This window comes from Phoenix dactylifera, unplaced genomic scaffold, assembly GCF_009389715.1.
Source record: "Phoenix dactylifera cultivar Barhee BC4 unplaced genomic scaffold, palm_55x_up_171113_PBpolish2nd_filt_p 001910F, whole genome shotgun sequence".
Lineage (NCBI taxonomy): Eukaryota > Viridiplantae > Streptophyta > Magnoliopsida > Arecales > Arecaceae > Phoenix > Phoenix dactylifera.
In genome coordinates, this window is record NW_024069198.1 from 37,354 (window position 1) to 61,245 (window position 23,892).

At 41.2% G+C, this 23,892-nt stretch overlaps 1 protein-coding gene and 1 long non-coding RNA gene across 2 annotated transcripts; one reads left to right on the forward strand and one right to left on the reverse strand.

Annotated features, from left to right (window-relative positions):
- Positions 1 to 286: 286 nt before the first annotated feature.
- LOC120109220 lies at positions 287 to 1,238 on the reverse strand. Its single transcript, XR_005510199.1, has 2 exons — positions 872 to 1,238; positions 287 to 788 (listed from the first exon to the last, which is right to left on the reverse strand). It is a non-coding gene; the product is annotated as an uncharacterized LOC120109220 (long non-coding RNA).
- Positions 1,239 to 8,678: 7,440 nt separating this feature from the next.
- LOC103709389 lies at positions 8,679 to 23,559 on the forward strand. The gene is made up of 2 exons (XM_039122966.1): positions 8,679 to 8,890; positions 23,307 to 23,559. The coding sequence occupies exons 1-2, from the start codon at positions 8,741 to 8,743 to the stop codon at positions 23,373 to 23,375; spliced, it is 219 nt and encodes a 72-aa protein (XP_038978894.1). The 5' UTR covers positions 8,679 to 8,740; the 3' UTR covers positions 23,376 to 23,559.
- The last annotated feature ends 333 nt before the right edge of the window (positions 23,560 to 23,892 follow it).

The window sequence follows — 23,892 nt, forward strand, 5'->3', positions numbered from 1 at the left end:
GCAACACAATTCAATCATGATTCATATCAATCTCAAAAACAATAAAATAATCCTGCGATAACAATTGGCCCATCTTGTCGCTCTATGCTCACTTGTAACAATATCAAAGCCAACATTCAAATTCGGGATGATATGATCTCTTTAGATGATAGATACACTCTGTGTGCCTCTACATGGACAAACGTTCTACAAGGAGACTAAACAAGAGAGTGTATTTGTGAAAGCAGAAATCCATGCATCAAAGTACTGCACCACCACCACCCTTGAGTCCAAAAATAAACCAAGCTATGAGCACAAGAACCCTGGCCCCAACATAGAAGGGTGGTAATTATAATGATCAAGCAAGCCACTACAACATGTCCACTTCTTATAATAATGGTATTGTTAACAAAATACTCTTGCACTGCGACCAACAGAAGAACAATTCCAATAAACTATAGGGAGGGGGAGCAGTCATTGTTTCTTACCCCCTCCCAACATCATGAACAAGCAAGTAGAGACTGAAAACATAAACAAGATGGAATACATCTTGATCAGTAATGGCATCCAAAGCAGTTGCAAGCCTTGGGTGTAAAGGAGCAGAAGCCAAATGGTCGATGAGGTATGTTGCAATTGATGGCATAGCAGCAGGGAGAAGGGAGGCAGAGTCCTTTGGGGCCACCGCAGCAGGTACAGAGAGCACATATTTGGAAGTTCCCGAGCCTCCTTCTGGTCTCATTCAGCACCAAAGCCCCCTGCCCCGGCACAAACACAGGCTTCATCGCCTCCGACTCGTTCAACAGAGCCTGCTGAAATGGCACAGAGCCATTAGAAAATTCAGTAAAGTAGAGCTCATATCAATGCCCCATTAAGCAAAGATGGAAAAACTTACATGACCTGAGCTTAGCCCATTGGAGAGATGACTCATGAAGAGGAGAAAAAAGAGGTAGTGAGAGAGAACTCTGAGTTTGGAAGTCATCTCTCTCTCTCTCTCTCTCTCTCTCTCTCTGTAGCTATGAAGGGAGCTTGAGAGGAAGAGGATTTGTTTCTTTGTGGTTTTAAAGACTGGAGAGGGAGCTTTAGTGGGAAATTCTAGTGCACCTACCTCCTAGTTTTATGTGAAGGAGGTCTCAGTTTTGTTGGTGAAATGCCAGGAGATGGGAGTGGGAGAAAGGGCATGGAATAGGTGAAGAAGGTGGGTTGGAGGGGTGGGGAAAATGCTGTGGGGGCTAAAAGGCTTTCTGAGCCTGGGAAGGAGGGGATCTGGGGTTTTGCTTTGTATTTTGACCCCTTCCCTCTTCCAGCTGTCAGTCTGGAAGTCTTTTCCCATATAGGGCCAAAATGATGGTCCCTCTGCTAGCTAAAAAGTAGCAGTGAAAAGAAGGGGTTTAAAAAGTGATGGATAGCATGGCCTGCTCCCATCACTTGAATGCTGAGGCTTGGACTCAAGTCTTCTCTATATCTCATCCTCCTAAATATATGATCTAAGGCAGAACCCAAAATGGCCTAAAGAACAAATATAAAAATTTTAAAACTACTGTTGGTATAAGGAACAACCTCTCCCATTTAAATGGAGGAGGCTTTGTAGCAGATTTGAATAGAGGATTTCGTTGAGACATGGGAAAGGAGTTCTTCCAATAGGGTAATTCTCACTCCTAATAAATGTAGGAGAAGGTGAGGAGAAAGAGTGGCTCTCACATGCCTCCCTTCTTAAATTCCTTTCTTCTAGAAAAAAAATAAATTACTGTACCATACATAAACTCTTATGCATGACTTATACGCTGCTAACTTGGTATCTGATACATATCATCACCCTTCCAAGAAAGGGAAAAGAGGAAGCCAGCTCTCTCTCTCTCTCTCTCTCATTGGGCTCCATTTCTCACCTATTTCCCATTTATTTTCTCCATTCAAACATGCTATTATTTTTGATGGGGTTGCCATCTATAGAAACGACATTACTCGTCCTTGGTCTTTAGATAAGATTGTTATATATATATTGTGGTTGTCGCTATCAAGAAATGCTGTTGCTATGCTAGATTGCCATGCATCTATTCTCTCTTTCTTCTTTCCTCTCTCTGGTCAAAATCATCACCACTGCTGATTGTTGTTTTTCAGTTCAACATGTCGACGTTAGCAATTATGAAGTGGCTGTCAATGTGATTATCTTTATCTTCGGTCCTCTCTCCATCACCATTTCTCTCTCCTTTTAGTCGCAACCATGGACATTATGAATGCCGAGAAATTAATGGCACCGCCCTTTTCATCAAGTTGACGGAAGCCGTACGTAGGTAGGAAATATTACAGCTGGCATTTTTTTTTTTTGACGAAATGGGAGCAATAACCACCCAGTAAATATATTAAAGCAGAGGAAAGGTTATAAGATGGTTAAAGAGACGGAGCTTACATACATGTAGCACTGCAACTCGTGCACTTGGTTTGAGATGGAGCAAGGCAGCGAAGGAGTTGCACCTTTCTGAGGGGGATTCAAGATAAAAAGAGCTTACAGATGCAGTTTCTTTCTGTTTAACAGCCACGGACTCCACTTATATTGACGATTCATTACTTCTTAAGGGAGATTAATCCCAAATCTATTCCCGTCGGCTGGGTCAACTAACTTTTTTCATCTCCAATAATGCAGCATCTTAAAGCTGCCAGAATAGATAGAAATCCAGCTTTTCATTAAAGCAATGCTTTGTTTCAGATGCCTTAGTTGAGAATCTGCTTCAAACTGGAACATTAGCTCATTTCGATCGTCCTTTCGATGCGATGACTCCGGCAAATAACTGATACAACACGATCCCATGTCGTCTTCGGTATGTCTTTGGGCAGTTCTTTTCTCCATGTCGTCCATAGATTTTCAACGCTATGTGGTGTTTGATGTATACGTAGAGCCTGATCAATCCTTTGCAAGAGATACTTGGAATGGTTGCATGTTAAGAACAGATGGTCAGAAGTTTCTACTTCTGAACTACACAGCGAGCATAAAGAAGGAACTTGGATATTCCATTTTTCTTAGTTTTTGCAGCTGTGGGGATTTTATTTTGAAAGGTAAACGAGATGAAAAAAAATATTAACTCTCTCTGATACTGGGAGTTTCCGGCTGGTTTTTGCGAACTCCAATTGGATGCCTCCATGGCAGAAGAAGTTGTAACGCTTTTTAACTGAGATCGAAGGGTCAAGTAAGGAATTTATTCCAGAAGGCTGTTTGATTTCCATCTCTGATTTTAAGCCTCGATCGAGCCTTGCAAGAATAAATTCCTTACTTGCAGCACACTTCTCCATGCATCTGAACTTAGCCCTCGTTTTCTGAAATCCGTTTGACTTGGAAGTTTGTTTGCATAGTATCTGGCTTGGATTATCTTTCTCCACTGTTTGTCATATTCTCTATAGTATCAAGAGACATTGGCTAAAGATTCTCAAATTAGTAATCCCTGGGTCTGCAAATGTTTGACCAACCAGCAACGCAGGGGCGTCCATAGCCGGCTTTGCTTCCTCTCTTGAATGACTTACGGTGCATCCTTTCAATTTTCTCAAGGATTTTGGCTGGGATGAAGAACGATGGCATCCTAACATATTGGAATGGATCCCAAAACAACATTGATGAGTGAGTGTCAATCTTCCCCCAATTGACAGGACTTTGTTCTTCCATGTTGCTAGTTTTTTTTTCCCAATCTCTTCCACAATGAATTTCCAATCCAAACATCTTAGCATGCTGTCCCAATCCAAGATCTCATCCAAAAAGGCTAGTCGGAAGATATTTTTTTGGGTTCCTTGGTCCTGTATAAATACCCAAGATCTTCTTGGCGAATAACCGATGTTGGACTAGACAGACGTCCGCACGGGTCCTCACATACTCCCCCCGTTCAAGCCTTTAGGACCTGACAAGTTCAAATCTATTCAAATCTAATTACAAGCACCACAATCGGCATGTGGTTAGCCCCAATAAATTCGTACTACAGTGTCCCCTAGTCCACATAGGTTATGGGTCGGATCCGCTCTGATACCATTTCTGACAACCCAAGACCTTATCCAAAAAGACTAGCCAAAAGGTATTTTTTGGGTTATTTGATCCTGTATAAGTACCCAAAATCTCCTCGACGAATAATTGATGTAGGACTAAATACACGCTGGGACGGTTCTCATACACATTTATGTGAAGTGGGAAGCCAAGGTACCTTGTGGGGAGCTTTGCACTACTACATCCTATCAGGGATGGCGAAAAACTTGCATCTTGCCTCTAGCATCCCGACTCCGATGAGCGAGCTCTCATCGAAATCAATCTTAGGACCTGTAATCAGCTCCAAACAAATATAAAATGAATTTTCAATTTGAAGCATACCTTTTGTTAGCGCTGCAGATGATCATTGTGTCATCAGCATATTGTATGCAGTGAGTCTCCATCAACATCTTTGATGATCCCACCCCTCTTATCAAATCATTCCTTGCCACCAGCCCTATTATACGTTCTAAGAGATCTATAACTAGGATGAATAACAGGAGGGAACGGGGCTTATTCCTTTTCTAGTTTGGATCCATCTTGTAGGCTTACCATTCATTAGGAGGGCTACCTTGCTTGCTTATAGAATCGTTGAAATCCAACCACACCATGTTGCCCCAAACCACCTTGCTTTAAGGATCTTGATGAGAAAGTCCCTATCCACATTGCCAAAAGCTTTTTCATAATCTAACTTGTGGAAGAGGCCCTCCTGTCCATATCTTTTGCAGCATGCCGTAACCTCCATAACAAGAGTAACAATCCTTGATTTGTCTGTCTCTAATAAAGGCCAATTGTAGTCTGAAATGAGTTCATTCATGTGTGCAGCTAATCTCATTGCTAATACCTTTGTAAAGAGCTTGCGGATTCTACTTATGAGACTTATGGGTCTGTTGTCTTTAAGCAGAGTACTCTCTTGCTTTTTTGGAATCAATGAGATGAAGGCATAATTACTCTTATCAATGTTAGTTGGTTCGAGAATAGAGATTGCCAAATAACTTGCCTATGTCATTTTTACGAAGATCCCAATACCCCTCAGTGCCCTGCACCTTCTTTTTGGGGAGGCTGAAGAGAGCTTTTCGAATTTTCTTTTCAGTAAAAGGTTTCCCTTTATCACTTTATAAAGCTGCCCAATCTAATTGTATTATGCGATCAATGACTTTATTTGGTTTTCCTAGAAGGTCAGGGAAAAAGTTCAAAACTATTTTCTTAATTTGTGCAGCTTCCATGATAACCACACCGTTTTGTTCAACTTGTTGGATTGTATTTCTCCGCCTTCTTGAATTGGCCTGCAAATAGAAAAATTTGGTGTTCTTATCTCCAAACTTTAGCCTTGGCCTTGATCTTTGTTTCCAAAAAATTTCTTCTTGAGCAATAATAAATTCCAGTAACTTTTTGAGGTTGAGTCATTCTGATAATTTCTCTTGTGTAACTATTCTCTATTCTTCTTGTCACGCCCTAGATCCAGTGCATGACATGGCCGTGCTACTATAAGGTATTACCCATAATAACATTAAGCCCACAAAAAAAAATTCTTCATAAAAAAAATTATAGAATAATAAAATTAGTCCAATTCTATTTGTTAAACAAAAAGAAGCGGGTACAGGACATCTAAATCCAATATTTGAATATTCCAGACTACATGACCCAAACTTTATAGTCATAGCTAAATTACTAATAACTTGCGTCTATGCTTCGAGCTTTATTCTTTCATACTTTATTCATTTATTCTTTCCGGCTCCTAGTAACTTTAATTATATGGAAAAAATTATAAAGAAATAAATAAGCTTTGCGACTCAGTAAGTAACCATGCACCACCTTACCGGATCAAGCATAAATTTTTACATAATTCAATGCATCATTTAGAAAGTAAAATTATACTGTAAAATAAAATATTTTATAAACATAATAACAAATTGCCGTAGCAAACCAATCATATATGCACAAATCATGCAATTTGTAATGCTGAAGATGCATTTTAAAATATCTATAGTCATCAAATATTTACCATTTATTTATACTTTTAATCAAAATAGTGCTCACAGATTTTTGCGCTACGGTCACTATAACCCGTGACAGGGTCGTCTTCATAATCGACAAGATATCATAGTTCATATTCGTTACCAACTTTAACCCGTTAGCAGAAAGCCATTTTTTTTAGATGCTAGCTCTAGAGTGTCGATTGGCCTCCATTTCTAGAGACGGTAGCTATTTAAGAGCTCGTAAAATATTTCATATTTTTTTATAAATCATATTTTTATAAATAAGTTAGAAATGCTAAAGTATCACCAAAGTTAAAATGTATAATCATGCCATATATATCATTTTCATAGTAACATGCAATTTTTCATAATCATAATTTATGCGTAAATGAATTATAATGAAGTATTTAATAAAAATGCTATTTGGCTAAGAAAAAGAATCATTTCCAATCATATGCTTGAACCTATTTTTTTTTAAAGAAAATGTAGGATCAATCATGTCGAATATAATTCATAATTTCATTCTAAAAATTTATCAATATATATATAATTAATAAGGTTTGTATTAAGGTCACTTACCTTTATTCGTCCAAAGATCACTAGGTTCAGTTGGATAAATCTGCTACACCTATCAAAACCGTTTAAGAAGTATAAATTACTTGATATTCACTATTTAAAAATTTAAGTACAAATTAAAAAGCTCTAAACAACCTGAAATGGACTTTAGCAGGCTTTTAAGTCCTGACTGGGTAAATCGGTCTGGAATCTATATATTAAGTAGAGAAAAAAATATTGAACCAAGGATAGAAAGAACGAGAGAGAGAGGTTAGAGAGAGAAGAGAGAAAGAACGAGAGAGACACAGAGAGAGAGAGAGAGAGAGGGATGAGTTTTTCTCTCTCTCCTTCTCTTCTTCTTCCTCGTCTTTTCATTCTTCTTCTTTCTTCTTTTCTCGATAATCAAGCGAAAGATGAAAAGGTGGTTCATAGTGGTTTCCTTGGTCAAGATTCGGCGGATGGTCGCCGGAGGCGGCAGCAGCAGCGACAAGCAAGCGGTGACGATCGTGCTCGGCTAAAAAGGAGGAACAAAGGAAGAGGGGCAGAGCTAGCTGCCTTGGTGGCAGCCCCCACAGCCTAAGGGAGGTTCAATGAAAGATAGGGACTCACCGGTGAGGGACACGGATGGTGACTCACTATCGATGGAGGCGATTTCCAGTGGATCCTGGCAAGAAGAGAGGAAAACAACACTCAAAAATAGTGGAAGAATGGGGGTGCTTTGAGCAACAGTGCTTGGCCGAGGTGGTACACCAGCCATCGAAGATGAGGAAGAAGAAGAGTGCTCGACGGATGGCGGATCAAGCAAAGAGAAAAGGAGGGATTTATAGAAGTTTTGGAAGGGATAAGCTCGACTATCTATGGATCTCGGTGCACGACCCCAACAGTCGGCGGTCATTCAATGGCCCCGTGAAGCCTGAACAACCACGATTTACCATGGTTTATTGGCTCAATGGAAGAGGAGAAGCAAAGGATCGCGACTACAACCTCTGTTTCGATCCCCTCTTTTTTTCTTTTTCTTTTTTTTTTTTTTGAAATTTGAATCAAGTCGGTTGGGCTTGCCGACTTTGGTCCAGGTCAGGCCCAATTGGCCTAATTCTTACACTTCTTGAGCATCTAGTTGTTCAATGAGTTGCTTCATGAAATTTTTTCTCTAGAGGATGTTACCATTTTTGTCTTAGTTCCATCATTTGAGCTTCAATATTCTTTTTTCCATTTTTGATTAACAGGATCTGTAAGCAATTTTGGAACATATAGTAGTTGATGCATATGAAAGGTGCCAATGCTACCTTCAAAGTGACCCGATGAAAGTAGAAAATAAAAACCCAACAAATATTAAACTAAAAGCTAACTAAGAAGAACTAGAAGCTTAGTAAGCAAAGGTTCTAGGTTTGAGTATGCATCTTCAAGAATTTGGGGCAAGCGTAACAGTTAGGTGGGTCTCTCTCATTCTCTCTCAAAAAAGAAGAATGAGATACTAGAGAGAGAACTAGAAAGCCAAACAGAATTAGAAACTAAGACTAGAGAACTAACTAGTAACTTCTCAAATTCCATAAGCTAATACATAATTTAACTAGGTCAAGTTTATGTCCCAACTTATGACCCCACAAGTCCAAGTTGGATCCAAGTGAAGTCTAGATAAGGGAAAGTTCCCTTCAACTTGACCCAAATGCTCAAATTGTAGCCCTACTTCAACACCATTACTATATCATTACGGTGCAAATTCGTAGTTAAAAAATAAATTAAATTTATTATATCACAAACTTATATAGGTTCTAATTGCAGAGGGGATTTGGGAGGAGGTAAGATTGAATACATATGGATATTGAAAAGATGAAGCAAAGTGAAATGATGTTTGTTGTGATACATTGCAATGGTAATATATGGTCAATGGTGAGAAGAGTGCATGACTAATTTTATCTTCTTTGGATGTTGGATTTCCTTCGCATCCACCTGTTTGACCATCAAGAGATGGTCCCATTCCAAAGTGAAGTAGTTAGATAATTTAATGTTATTTTTAGTAATAATTCTTATTAAACTTTACATGCCAATAGTTATGATGTATTTTTTCTTTTGCGGGAACTAATTAAAGGGTAAATTCGAGAAACCCCAGCGCATCGCCGACGCTTTTGGGTTTAGTTATAACAGCCTGTCCGTGACACAGTCCACCGGCGAGAAGCGATATTCTACTCTGTTGGCGTGGAAGCTGAGGAAAAATTCCGATAAGGCGGCGATGCCGAGGCGGGGCGGCGGCGGCGGGGTCCGGCGGGAGTCGCTGCTGACGAGGGCGGTGGGCGCGGTGTTCGCCTTCGTCCGCTTGGCCGAATTCGAGATCCTCTTCTTCCTCTTCTTCTTCATCGCCTTCCTCATTTTTAAAGATCTGGTGAGGGTGCTGATACCAATAAGAAGATAAAATACCTTAAAATAAGAAATTTATTTGTGATTTATTTGGACCTTTACTTCTTTGATCGAGTTCTCGTGAAAGGTGACAGCTTAATGTGAATTTAGAACGAATCAATATTCCTTAGGTTTTGGGATTTCTCACCCAATTTAAAAGGAAATATAGACAAAGTTACTAACTATAGATGCCTATCCGGTTTTAACTGTGAATTGAGAATCTTCGAATTTTATTTCTCGTCTTCTCTTTTATTATTTATCTATTTATTTACTTATTTATTTTTGAGATTGAATGTGGCAGGAGTTTTTCGTGCAGTTAATGAAATTTATGTTACTCAACTGTGAATGGGTTTTGGGATGTGGATTTTGGATAGAAATTCATTTCATGAGATGAATTATTTGACTTGGGTACCAGGAAATTGCCATTTAGGTATTGATAAAAGAAAATTTCCTTAAGTTGGATTTGGCTTCAATGCTGACGTCTTCCTACTTGAAAAGTTTAAATTAATAAAAAATTGTCTTTGGGTTTGTTTGAAGTGCTCTTGAATTCCTCTATGAGATAATTTATGTATTAGTCTTGTTGGAGTTGGTCAGGAGTTTGTATAGGATTTTTTATGAATATTTGGTCTGTATAGGCTGCGTTTGCAGGTTTTAGTAAAAATTATGATTTCATTCTTTTTCATGATTTGAAATGTTTGGACTTTAAAGTTGAGATTGTCTTCATCGTGTTTATTTCTTAGACAAAGGAACTTCAAAAATGGAGGTATTTGAAGATAATATGAAGAGAAAAACATGTTTTTTGAAAATCTCTACTTAAGTGGAAATTTTTAATTTGATGATTTTAGGATGCTTTTGAAATTTCATCACATATTGACATTACAAAATCATAAGTAGTAGTTCGAAAAATCCTAAAACATTATGATCTTTTGGGACATCCAAACACATCCATATTTAGAAAGAATAGGTTTCAACCATCTACTTGAATTCGCCATAGATATTGAGGATGGAGGAATGAATGGTGAGAAAGGTGATGGGGACATCAGCTAGGTCCCCATCTTATTTGCATATTTGTTTATTTTATTTCTGAGTTTATTTGCATTTAGGGGTTTATTTATGGTTTATTTTATTTCTGGACTCATTTGCATTTTTAGGGCTTATTTGTGGGTTCTATTTTGTGTAAGGGGTTTTATTTTAATTGTTCTTATTGGGCCCTATTTATAGGAAACTTTTATGTTGATTAGGGTTAATGAAGAATTAAGAATTTCTTTCCCCCACGTTTTCCTCTCCTTTCTCCTCCTTCCTTCTCCTTCTTCTCTTCTTCTTCCTCCTTCTCTTCTCTTCTTCTTCTGCTTCCATTTTAAATTTGGTCCGGCATCAACTTGGTATCAGAGCAATTGGTTTTGCTTCTATTGCCAAAGCCCCGATCCAACAACAATCTTTCTTTCCTCCGGTTCCCATCAACAACAAGATCAGGGTCATCCTTCCATCAGTTCTGCTCACCAGAAAAAGGGGTCCCTCGCTCTCTCAGTTGTCACAAGAAGGAATAGAGGGGAACAATCCCTCGGTTTCAAAACAAAAAAAAAAAAAAAACAAAAGATCTCTCGCTCTCTCGGGTCTCACAAGGAGGGACAGAGGGGAACAACCCCTAGGTCACCGGGCTTCTCTCGGTTTCCTCTTCTCTCTCTGTCAGTGTTAAAAAAGAAAAAAAAGGGAAATCTTCCCCGTGGCCAAGCAGTCCCACCGTGCCCCTCCCCGCAGCAACCACCTATTTCCAACAGCTCCGCCGGACCCCTTCCTGCAACGCCGCTGCCCCCACCACCTGCAACCACTGTCAACCGGTGTATGGCCGAGCGTCGCCGGATCCCCGGATTCCTGTGGCCGCACGAGTACTACGCCGTACCTCGACCACGGACACCGGAGCGTGTCGAAGGGCCACGAGTGACTCCCGCTGCCGGAAAGAAGAAGGGCGTCGCCGAACAATTTTCAGCATTGTCCCTCGGCACTGTCGACGCACCCGCCGACCACCGCGCACAGGGGGATCCCAGCCGCCGCCACGACCGGCCGCCGCCTGTTGCCTCCGACCATGGAGCTGCGGCCGCAAGCTTCGTCGCCACGCCGTTCGGCCGTTCCGCAACCACCGCCGAAGCGACCGGACCGTTCTTCCGAATCAATCGGGAGGTTGAAGACGAAGTAGGTAACGGGTAAGTCTAAACCCGTTACCCAAAACCCGTTAGCCCGGGTCCACATCCAACAAGTATATAAAAAAAAAAATTCACGTGATCTGCACGTGCTGGTCTTTACAGTTATCGGAGCGGGTTTCATCCGAAACCCGAAACCGATAACCCGAACCCGTTAAGGTTCAAAAAAAAAAAAAAATCCCGTAGGATCACGTGACCTGCACGTGTTCCCAAAAAAAAAAAAAACTAACCTCTGTCTCTGCCGAAGGAAACCCTAGGGGTTTCCGCCGCTTCCTTCGCCGCCGTCGCCGAGCTCAGTCTGCAGCGCCGCCTCCAGCCGCTCCGCCTTCGTCACCTCCACCGTCTCCGCCGTGTCGCCGAACCCCAACGAGTCCACCGCCGCCGTGCGACGCCTCCTTCGGGCGCCTCTTTCCCGCGGCCGACCGCCGACGATCGAAGCCGACCGTCACCGAGCCCCGACGACGCCCTCCCCGCCGAGCCGCACCACCTGCATACCCTTCGCCGCCTCCGCCCGCGCCGTCTCCTGCCGCCGCCTCGCCGTCGCCGTCCCCGCCGCTTCCGCGACCGCTCGGTTGCCACCACCGCTGCATCCTTCCCCGCGCCCGTGTGCTCCACCACTGCCGCCGTGCGCCGTTGGCCGCTGCCTACTCCGGACGGACCGCTTGCAGCGCCCATCACCGAGCCTTCGTCCGAGCCGCTCCCATCCAGCTCTCATCCGCGATCAGGACATCCCTGTGTGCCAGGCTGCCAGCCGAGAGGTGGCATCAGGCCACATCTGAGCCCGACCGGCTTGGCCCAGTTGTCCTCGGCAGGCCGCCAGCCCAGGCCCGTGCACCGTGATTTGAGCGCGGCCCAAGGCCCTTGGCCGCAGGCCCTGTTTCAGGCCCAATCCAGAGTGTTCTTCAGCCCATTTCAACAGCCCAGGAAGCCTTGTGCTGTAGATCCAGGTCCACAACTCCAGCTAGCTCTGCCCGACGCCAACTTCGTGTTCGAGACTCCATGAGCAGACGATTTTGGTCAACTGCATTCACCACAGATAATAGGTTCTTCCTCCTTTGGGCTTGCTTATCTAAATATGTTCTAGTTCTCTTGCATGACAGCCCTATTTTGAAACTTATTTTCCTGTCAAACTGCAAAACCTAGAACATTTACTACCACACCCATTCTATCCACCATTTAAATCTAAATATTAAATTAGCACACCTTAGCGATGGGATAATTCTCAACATCCATAGATCAGATTACTTTCGGACTTTGAATGACTGTAAAACGTGTTTGCAAGCTAACTTCTTATAGTGACTAATTTTCTACTTTAATTCTGAAATAACCAAAGTACAAATTAGTAACATTTAATTTTAAGTTACTTTAGCGAAAATTTGCTGATTTCCGAATTCATAGTAGGTTGCATTAGTAGGTTGTCCTGCATCACATTTGGTCAGTTAGGCGTTCATTAGTAGCATTGCATATCATATCACCAACTAGAGTAGTTCCTGTATGCCCACCCGTAGTGGTAGAGAGTACCTCCTCACTGACTCTCAGACCCCTTTATCCACCATGGACCCCAGAGTTTATACAAGATATTTTGGAACAATTAGCTGCAATACGAGCTGATCAAGACGAATTCAAACGTGAGATCCGTGCTCTAGTACAACACCCTAGGACTCCGGAACCATCAACCCCAATCGCAGCTTATCCCGAGTTTGGTTTGACCACACCACCTGTAGCTTTTTCCCATCCCCTAGGAACCAACTTCATCCTGATCACCAGCGCGATCTTGACGAGCGACTACTTCGTACCGTGCGAGTAGAAGCCCCCACATTTGCTGGTCAATTAGAGCCGAGCGTGTACCTTGATTGGAGAGCAGCCATGGATAATTATTTTGAGTGGTACGATATGACTGATGATAGAAAAGTGCGGTTTGCCAAAATGAAGCTTATTGGGCAAGCTCACTGGTACTGGCATAACGTTGAACATCGGCGTGAGACCCAGAGGCTTTCACGCATCACCACTTGGGAGGATATGAAAGCAAAACTGAATGAGAAGTATCTGTCATTCTCTTACCGACAACGCCTTATGGATAGGTGGCAGAAACTAACTCAAGGAACTTCAAACTGTTGCCGATTACATTGCACGATTTGAGGAGTTTCACATGAGGTGCGGTGTAATCGAAGAGGAGACTGTTACTCTTTCTAGGTTTCGGGCGGGACTCCGCGAGGAGATCCAGAAAGAATTGATCCTCCGAGAGATTACTACCCTTGGCCAGGCATACCAATTGGCTCAAGATGTGGATAGTTTTTTTACGAGTCCCTGTAGTGAGACGTACCGACTCTCAGTTCTTACCCCCAGGAGCCCGACCTAATCAAAGCTATCTCCCACAACCCAGACCACTCTCCAACCATCCTTCCCAGCCCGGTTCTAGCCAAACACCGACTAGGACATTCCCGGTGCCTGCTCAAAGTACATCAAACTGATAAAGGAAAAGGCATATTAGGGTCCAACCCGCCCTTAAGAAACCAAACTCAGTGTTTCAGGTGCCAAAGTTTGGCCATATTGCGTCCCAATGTAATGCCAAGACCTATTTAATGACTGAACTGGAAGCAGGAACCCAGGATACTGAATGTGTCGAAGAAGTCTATGAATCGAACATCGAGGATTTTGTAGATGACTTTGGAGATGAAAAGATCGGGTTAGAGTTTGTTCAGACTGAATACCAAAATGAGCCCACTGATAGGAATGACCAAAACCATAGGCTCCATGTGGTTAGGTGTACGCTAGCCCAAACGAAGACCGAACAAGACTGGCGTAGAACCTCCCTATTTTACACACTTATTAAGATCAATGGTAAAACATGCAAAATCTTATTTGATAGCGGGAGTTGCATCAACGCCATTGCATCTGGAGTTGTTTCTCGCCTTGGCTTTGAAATCTACCCCTCATCCTAATCCATATAAAGTAGCCTGGGTAGATAAGACGTCCATTTCGGTATCGGAAAGATGCCTTGTCCCGATTCAATTCCTATCTTATAAAGACGAGATTTGGTGCGACTGCCTTCCGATGGACGTAGGTCAAGTCATTCTAGGAAGACCTTGGTTATTACGATAGAGACGTCACACTTCATGGTCGGTCAAATTCGTGTAGTTTTATGTTCCAGGGTCGGAAAATTATACTGAATTCATTGCCTCCTAGAGAGCCCGGCCCTGAGAAGAAGGGCGCTACAACCACGAAAAGACGAGTCACTTCACATCATTACATCGAAAGAGGTAATGAAAGATATCGAAAGCCACTCACCTGTGTTCGCCCTTGTGGCTAGAGTTTATCAATGTGGAGAAAAATACCGAGCATCCGGCGCCGTAGTTCCCCTGTTGGAAGAGTTTCACTCTGTTTTCCCAAATGATCTTCCAGCTGCACTTTCACCGATGCGTGATATCCAGCACGTAATTGATCTCATTCCTGGAGCGTCATTGCCAATCTTCCCCATCATAGACTCAACCCAAACGAGCATACTGAACTGAAACGTCAAGTTGACGAACTCTTCACTCGAGGATATATTCGTGAGAGTCTGAGTCCCTGTGCTGTACCTGCACTCCTCACTCCCAAGAAAGATGGCTCTTGGAGGATGTGCGTCGATAGCCGTGCTATCAATAAAATCACGGTTAAGTATCGTTTTCCCATTCCGAGGCTGGACGACCTTTTAGACTATATGTCTGGTGCTACAGTTTTTTCCAAGATCGACCTAAAAGAGTGGGTACCACCAGATTCGGATTCGTCCTGGGGATGAATGGAAAACCGCATTCAAAACCAAAGATGGACTCTAGCGAATGATTAGTAATGCCTTTCGGGTTAACAAATGCTCCAAGTACTTTTATGAGGGTGATGACACAGATCTTTCGACCTTTCTTGAATAAGTTTGTCGTTGTATATTTTGATGACATCCTCATCTATAGTCAAACTCAAGAGCTCCATCTCTCACACTTAAGGCAAGTTTGTGATGTCCTGCGGAACGAAAGCTTCTTTGCAAACCCTAAGAAGTGTGCCTTCCTGACTAATCACGTCACTTTCTTAGGGTTCATAGTGTCTTCCAAGGGTGTCTCCGCTGATCCAGAAAAAGTAAGTGCGATAGTCGAATGGCCTGAGCCCAAGACCCTAGCAGAAGTACGTAGTTTTCATGGTTTGGCTACTTTCTATCGTCGCTTCATTCGAAATTTTAGTTCGATAATGTCTCCCATTACAGATTGCATGAAGAAAGGAGACTTTATCTGGACTAAGTCGGCATCCCAAGCATTTAAAGATATTAAGCATAGGATGACCGAAGCACCTGTCCTTGCGCCTTCCCGATTTCACTAAGGTATTCGAGGTCGCATGTGATGCCTCTGGCGTTGGCATAGGTGGCGTGTTAAGCCAAGAAGGTCACCCTGTCGCGTTCTTTAGCGAAAAGTTAAGTGACGGCAGGTTGCGTTATTCCACCTATGATAAGGAATTCTATGCGGTAGTGCAAACTTTGCGACATTGGCGACACTATTTGCTACCGCAAGAATTTGTCCTGTATTCAGACCATGAGGCTTTAAAGTATCTCAATTCTCAAAAGAAACTAAACCTTCGACACGGCCGATGGATTGAGTTTCTGCAAGCCTATACTTTTGTGCTGAAACATAAAGCTGGAGTTGAGAACAAGGCTGCTGATGCGCTCAGTCGACGGATCTTCCTCCTATCCGTGATGAGCACTGAAGTAATTGGTTTTGAAAGGATCAGGGAACAATATACCACCTGTCCCGATTTTAGTGATGTATACCTGACCTTACGAGATGGAGTAGAGAGAGAGCACGATGATTTCTTTTTACAAGATGATTATCTCTTTCGCTCCGACCGATTGTGTATTTTTCGAACTTCTTTGAGAGATTTTCTAGTATGGGAAGTACACGCTGGAGGACTGTCTGGGCATTTCGGGAGAGACAAAACATTGAAATGGTGGAAAGACGTTTCTTCTTGGCCGAGTCTCAAGAGAGACGTGGCCAAAATCGTCGCTCAGTGTCGCACATGCAACTAGCCAAACAACGTAAACAGAACACTGGGCTTTCACTCCACTACCTGTTCCTGATTGTCCGTGGCAAAGATGTTAGCATGGATTTTGTGTTAGGCTTCCACGTACCTCCGACCAAACACGATTCATTTTTGTAGTGGTTGATCGATTCTCTAAAATGGGCTCATTTTCCCCCGTGTTCTAAGACTTCCGATGCTTCTAGGATTGCGAAACTCTATTTTGACGACGTTGTTCGACTACATGGCCTCCCAAAATCTATTGTGTCCGATAGGGATGTAAATTCATGAGTCTATTTTTGGAAAACTCTTTGGCATATGATGGATACCAAATTAAGAAATTTTTCTCTGCCTATCATCCCCAAACTGATGGCCAGACCGAAGTTGTCAACACGAAGTCTAGGGAATCCTTTAAGATGTTGGTAGGTGAGCATGCTAGGACTTGGGATCTCGTGTTACCAACTGCCCGAGTTTTCATATAATAGTTCGGTCAATAGGACCTTAGGGCATGAGTCCTTTTGAAGTGGTGCATGGATATAAACCTAGGCACCCATAGACCTTGATTCCCATGTCTCATCAACATAGAGTCCTCTGAGTCTGCACAATCATTTGCTTCACACCTGCATTCATTGCATCAGGAGATCAGCAAACATATTCACTCTATAACTTAAAATATAAATCCTTGCTGATTTGCACAGACGTTATAAAGAATTAAATGTAGGCGATTCAGTCATGGTAAGAATTAGACCTGAACGACTTCCTTCGGGGACGTTCAAAAAGTTGCAATCTCGTAGTGCGGGACCGTTCAAAGTCTAAAGAAAATCAGTTCGAATGCGTATGTTGTAGATCTTCCTGAAGACTATGGGATTAGTGCGACATTTAATATTGAAGATTTAGTCCCATACAAGAAATCAACATTCATTCCTTCTGACCCTTTTGTTGATACATCCACTGTTGTTGATCACCCTGATCTAGCACCTGCTAGTGAGCCTCCACCTCCACAGTTTCATGCACGCAGAGAACACATAGAACATATATTAGATGAGCAGGTTATATCTACCAGGAGAGGAAGCTACCAACGTTACCTTGTTCGGTGGAAAGGTCGACCCGAATCAGATGTGTCGTGGATTTCGCGAGCTGAGTTGCAGCGCCTTGACCCGGATCTTCTGGAGCAGTACGACAGCCGACCCGATTACACTCGACGGGGTCGAGTTTTTCTCACCCGGGAGGAGTTGATGGGGACATCAGCTAGGTCCCCATTTATTTGCATATTTGTTTATTTTATTTCTGGGTTTATTTGTTTAGGGTTTATTTGTGGTTTATTTTATTCTGGGCTTATTTGCATTTTAGGGCTTATTTGTGGGTTTATTTTGTAAGGGGTTTATTTTAATTGTTCTTATGGGCCCTATTTAAGGGAACTTTTATGTTGATTAGGGTTAATGAAGAATTAAGAATTTTTTCCCCACGTTTCCTCTCCTTTCTCCTCCTTCCTTCTCCTCTTCTCTTCTTCTTCCTCCTTCTCTTCTCTTCTTCTTCTGCTTCCATTTTAAATTTGGTCCGGCATCAAAAGGATTTATAGATTATTCATAAGTCTTGTTATTATGATTATGGATCATAATTGAAAAGAGAAGTTTCCGTTAGAAAGAATAGTCTTCATCTTTCTTTCGTGCTTTTGTTTGTCTGTCTCAAACCCTAAGATTATAACATGAAGGCTAGCTTCTCTTTAACTTGATCTTGGGGCTATGTTCGGGGGCATGGTTAGTTGGGTATCACTTGTGTGTGCATGGAGGCTGGTTATCATGGTACACGTTGTTATGTGGAGTTGAAATTGATTGTGTTTATGTAGAAAGAGGAAACTCTAAAGCAAGGTCTGCTGTGCCGGAACCGAAGCCCGGACTGGTTGCTTGGCAACATAGGTCAGTACTCCCCTGTACCGTTCCATGCTGGGTTCATACCGACACAGTAGAAGAGGCGGGGAGAGGGAGAACGAGAGAGAGAAAAAGAGAGAGAGAGAAGGGGAGAGAGGAGGAAGAGAGAAGGAGGGTGACAAAGTCCAGCGAAGGCCGGCGAGCTCGAAACAAGGGACCCGGAGGCAGAGCCCCTTCTCCACCTCCTCCACGCGTCCTCCGCTCTCTCTTCCTTCCTCTCCTTTCCCTCCCTCCTCCACTCGTTCTCTCTTTTTCTCTCTTTTCTTCTCCTTTTCCCCCTCCGACGGCTTTTTATTTCGGTTGCCGGAACCATGCCGGTCCGCCGCCGATATGGCTCGGTACTTCCCAAACCACCTGGTTCAGGATGATTCTGCCGACTATGCTCTAAAGGCTCACAATCAACAAAATCATGCATTTATAAATGGACTTAAAGAGCAATTGTTGGAAAGGTTGTTAACATGCAATACAATCCTCTCATGGGGACAATGTCCTAATGCATGTATTATGCTAGACTAGAGGCAAGGAAAGAGTAGTATCTTGGCTAATTTTGGATGAAGCTGATGGACAGCCAAAGTTTGGCTTTTTATATCTACGCTTGGACTAGATGATCTCCATGAACCATTAGTTGTCAAATGGTAAAGCTAAAGATGAAAGTGCATCAAGCATTGGTAACACTAATGAAGATCCTTGAAAAGGTAGTTGTAGCCTGATATAATGCAACAACTGAGGACTTCATAGCTTGAACTTAAGTTGAGTACTAACACTAATGCTTGAAATTTCTGATTGGAATTAGGAAGATTTTGTGCGGAAACTATTTTGACATATAAATGATTGAGTGAGATCCCATGCTTGCAATTATCTATGGAATTTTTGCTTCTTTGTTTGTGAAAGTTCTTAGTTGGTTCTGTTGTAGTTAACATGACAAACTTCGCATAAAGATGTAAAGTCGGGCAAGTTAATATTTGCACCTAAGTATTATCTTGTCTTGTTTTTCATTGAGTCTGCCCTATTATCATTTTGTTTAGCATTCTGCTGTGTGAGAAAGCTGCATCATCTTACAAATGTAACAAGATATATACATCAATTTGGTACCAAGAAACCATCATATAATTTTGATGATCCTCTACTGACTTTCATATGGTCCTTAGCGAACAAGAGTATATATTATTCACTAGCACACAACAATTACATCAGCATGAAATCATGTTGTTCACCAGTGGGAGCAATAGCACAAAGTTTTTTTATTTTTTTAACATATATAATAGAAAAGATTTGAGGCAATAATACAACAGCAAGGTATTATGCTTGTTGAATGAATGGGTGATGGTTTAACCATCTTTTCTTAATGAAAAAACAATGATTATGTAAGCTTTCAACATTTGACTCCTCTTCTCCCTTTTTCTTTTTCCAAACTCATAAAAAATTTCATAGGATCTTCATAAATGTAGAAAGAAGTCAAAATGGTGTGAAATTTCACAAGTAAATTACAAGGATTGTCCTAGAAATGGAAATGATAATGATATATGCTCCTTGACTAGCTATCTAGTCTCTTCACAATTCTTCCCCAACTCTTATTTTGATCTTCAGAGTTTACGGTCCTTAAAACAAGATCCCTGGGAATCAACCTCCATTCTATGTTGTATGCAAATAAATTCTGGTGCCTGCAACAAATGAGAACATGTTGCAGCTATTAAAGCATGTGTTATTGGAACACTTGCGTCCAACTCCAAAAATCCATGTTGGATATGTATCCAAATCAAATATGTACTAGATACCTGGATACTTATGACAGTTTTTCATTGCCACCTTTATAGATTAGCAAAGAGCAGAACTCTTCCAACAATGAGTTTGACCCTTAATTTTAACATTGGCAATGAGTATTTGTTACTTCTAGAGATTGGTCAAGGATATAGGATTCAAATAACTTTCAAAAATTTTATTTTGTTGCATCCTTAAGTTAATTTAGGAAGTTTGAATGAGAAACTTAAATATTGAAAGACCTTAAAAAACAATATATTGTTAATGTTTTTCTAATATTCAAACAACCAATATTTAAAGATATTAAAAATTTCAATTTAGTTAAATTAAATTTTATTTTTGTATTCTTGTATCGCAATTTTTCTCTCTTGTTGGCTCAAACACTCAGATGTGTCAAAATTCATATTTCTTATTTGTGTCCATGCAATATTGATCACAACTTTATATTTTTTCAGAAATATTATGTACAGGCTCCAATTAGATACAATCACAGTCACCTTTTATATAGATGGGGTAACTTAAAATTTAGTAACTAGAATTCTACAACTAATACTGCAGTTAGTCAACCCTTCAATAGGGTGTCATTAGTCTTGTTGGTGTCTTGGCAGACAAACCATTTAAAGAAGCCCTGGACACTTTGCCTGAGATGAGAGCAATTGCTGGAAAATGCAAGAATGATCGAATATTATCATGAACTAGTTCCCAGTATTGTGTTTTGATCTGAAATTGAGGGTTATATGCAACATTTGTGCTAGTGGTGGCTCTACTATGGCACATTAGCAAGAAAACTTGAGAATGATTGTTAGTCCAGATACTCTCCTAGATTGTCTAATCTAGTGGTGGGAGCAGAATTAATCCATATTTGTTCTCATCCACAGCAAACAGAGGAACAACCTCATGCAGGCAAGGCCAGAGTATATGTGACCTACAATCTGATGTTGAAATTGAAGTTCATTGCTAAGCAACAAGATGAAAAGTTCAAGATCCAATGGCAGGCTGGCTCGAAGACTAGTCCAACTAGGGTGACCTAAAGTTGGATGAGCCAGATGATCCTCTTAGACTAGCTAGATTCTTAGCAGAGCCAGCAAGGGTGTATTTTTGGGTAGATGAGAACATGAAGGCTGGCTAGGGGCAGGTGGGGGTGGAGGAGATGATGGCCATTCAGAGGAATTCGATGAACAATTCGATCATTAGATACTTGGGGTAGATGGTGGTTGCGACACAGAGACTCGATGGGTTGTAAAAGCACTATGCCAACTAGGGGGCTAGTAGCAGTTAGAGTGGCGAGCCAGGCTACTCAAGGGAGCCAGAGAGATGGGGTAAATAAGGGCAAGAACCCTCAAACATGTTGCCAAAAGGGCAACCAAACTGACAAGGTAACAGATCCTTTTGAAGCAGTGAATAGGGTACCTATCCAAGGGATGATATTAAGAAGCAGATTATTGGGTGGCTAGGCTTGTAAGAAGCAGACTATTAGAAGGCGGCCATTAGGATGATATTAGATGTGATATCAGGATGATATTGGCTGAAGGAAGTGAATTGGATGTGTTTTGCTTGCTTCCTTCGTAATTTTTATGACTTTATTCTTCATGTTGTGATTGATAAATAGAGTATTTTACTAAAATCATTTTTCATTTCTTTAAATTATTCCAAATCATACTATATTGGATCCTAATTGACCTTATGTTATAGGTTTTTTGATGTTGTAGGTCATGGAATCCTGAAAAGCCATTAAAGATGGGAAAACTGACACCAAAAACTATTAGAACAATAGAATAAATCAACTAAACAGAAAAAAGACAAATAAGAATCAAGCAAATTGGATTTGTAGTGTACCAAGAGCGGTGCCCTCACAGTCCAACATAAAATGTTAGTAATTACTCTATCAGCATGATAGCAACCTGGTATCAAACAAATATGGAGTTCAGTACTGGTACTTAAAGCATTAAACAGTATTATGGCGAGCTCATATGCTATCTGTTGATTAACATTCTAATAATCTAACCTTGGGTTCAATGTAAAACAATGATATTTCTACCATTACCTTGTCCACTCTCTAGATTGGTCCTCCAAATAGAATAAAACAAGCAACTATTACAGCAATAAGACAAAAAAAATAAAAGCAAAGAGGATGGTTCCAATCTGTCTTGAATAGAAAGAAGACTTTATGAATGGTCTGGCATGAGTTTAAAATGGGAAAGTACTATATAACCTTATGCCATTATGCATCATTCTGTATACTATCTATCAGTTAGATATGCATAATTATAGCCTGATAAGCAGTGATTTGGACCAGCATGAATGGTATGGAGATGTCACTATACAAATACATCTGCCTTGCCTACAACTTTATGCAATTTAGCTCATGTTTGCACTATCACAGCCATGACAGGGTTCTCAGTCAGTTTTAAAATTTTCAAACCAGGTGGATTTCTATGAACACTCTGATCATCAATACAAAGAAGAGGAATATAAGCTTGCAGTGACTAGTAGCTATATAATCAATCCTCCGGAATCAAGACATTTTAATTCAATTAGGAAGCAAAGATAAGGTCTACTATAGTCTCAAAAAAGTTAGCTAAAAAGGATATCTTAGATCTAATAAGGAAGAAGGGCTTGATCTGAACCTTCATAATAGGTAAAATCTTACAGGCTTCAAAGCCCAAATAATGAGGTTGACTAGTAGATGGGTCTATCCTGGGAGTGTTTGTAGAAATTAGCATGATAGACTATTTTGCAGCCCTATACAGTGGTGGACTCTCCGGATACACAAATGTCATCCCCATGCTCATAATAGATGTCTGAAAGAGTTTGAATCACATCAAATATCAGCAAAGGTAGCACAGAGCTATCAGGACTCTTTAATTTGTTATTGAGAAGAGTAATTTTGTGCACCTTGTTGGTGCTATTCCTTTCAATGCATGAATGAGATTGCTCATGCTCGAACTAGAATGAAGTTTTAAGGCATCTGATTGGCTCTATATTTATGTTCTTAGTTAGATCTATTAATGATGAATTCTTTTTTTTAAAGGGAGTTCACTGCATGGTTGCCCATCCTGACATTCAAAGCTATATGACTTGATGTTAATTTGGACCTGTTTGGTATTATTCTTGTTTTTGTGTTATTGTTTTCTATACAAATTAGTGAACTACACGGAGATTAATGTTAAAGATAGCATTGGCAGAAAACATATCCTATTCCTTGCTTTTGTTTTCACTATTAACGGAGTCAGAAGCAATAAATCATTGCTACCAAAAGCTCTAAATATTTTGCAAAACAATTTAAAAACAAAAGGGTTTCTTTTGAGATGATTTCCAGTCTAGTTCATTTTGTCTTCTTGGGTTTTTGAAACAAGAGCAGAAAACAAGAGGTGTACCATATGGGCTCTCAATCTCGTGCTATAAATTATTGCATCTGCTTTACTCTGATGTTTGTCCTAGATTCACCAATGAATTATTTACTGACGGTCAAGATCTTCTACAGACATCACGGCCTGAATACAATCAGATCTTGGTGAAAAAGCCAGGTAATCGTGACTACTGGCCTTATTAGGGGGACAGGGGCTGCTACAGGTTGATGATAGAATCAGGGCAAGAATCTGAAGCTGATGCATGACTTCCTCACAGGATGCTGTTTCTTGCGTCTGTATGTCACCTTAAATTAGTGTTATCAGAGAGTGGAAATTTTGTAAGACATCTTCATATTTAAAGAACCTTTCCTCTCTGCTTCATCTAAATTCTGACAGAACTCTCCACGCTTTCCATCAGTTCCTGCCGGGTAATTTTGGCTGAAATCTGCCAGTCTTTGCTGTTCTCTGTGGATCTGAACCAGCCTGTGAGTTCCTCTTTATCTTTTGTTTCGGTCACGGGCGGTTTCTCTCGGTTTCTGATTTGATTCTCTATATTTCTCTCTTTATTAATTGCTGGATCCACTCAGTAGAATTAGCCTTGCGCCATTCACCATCCAGAGCACGCAAGTGCGCACACTGAATCCAGCAAAACTAGGATTAACCCTTTTCAGGATTCTGATTTCAAGCATGTCAAAAGATCAGCTTCTACACTCATAGGCT

Excerpts from the sequence above, each read along its gene's own strand:
- LOC103709389 (XM_039122966.1), top strand. The coding sequence starts at position 8,741 with ATGCCGAGGCGGGGCGGCGGCGGCGGGGTCCGGCGGGAGTCGCTGCTG. Across the intron at positions 8,891-23,306 it reads TCCTCATTTTTAAAGATCTG|ACATCACGGCCTGAATACAA; the intron begins GTGAGGGTGCTG and ends GATCTTCTACAG.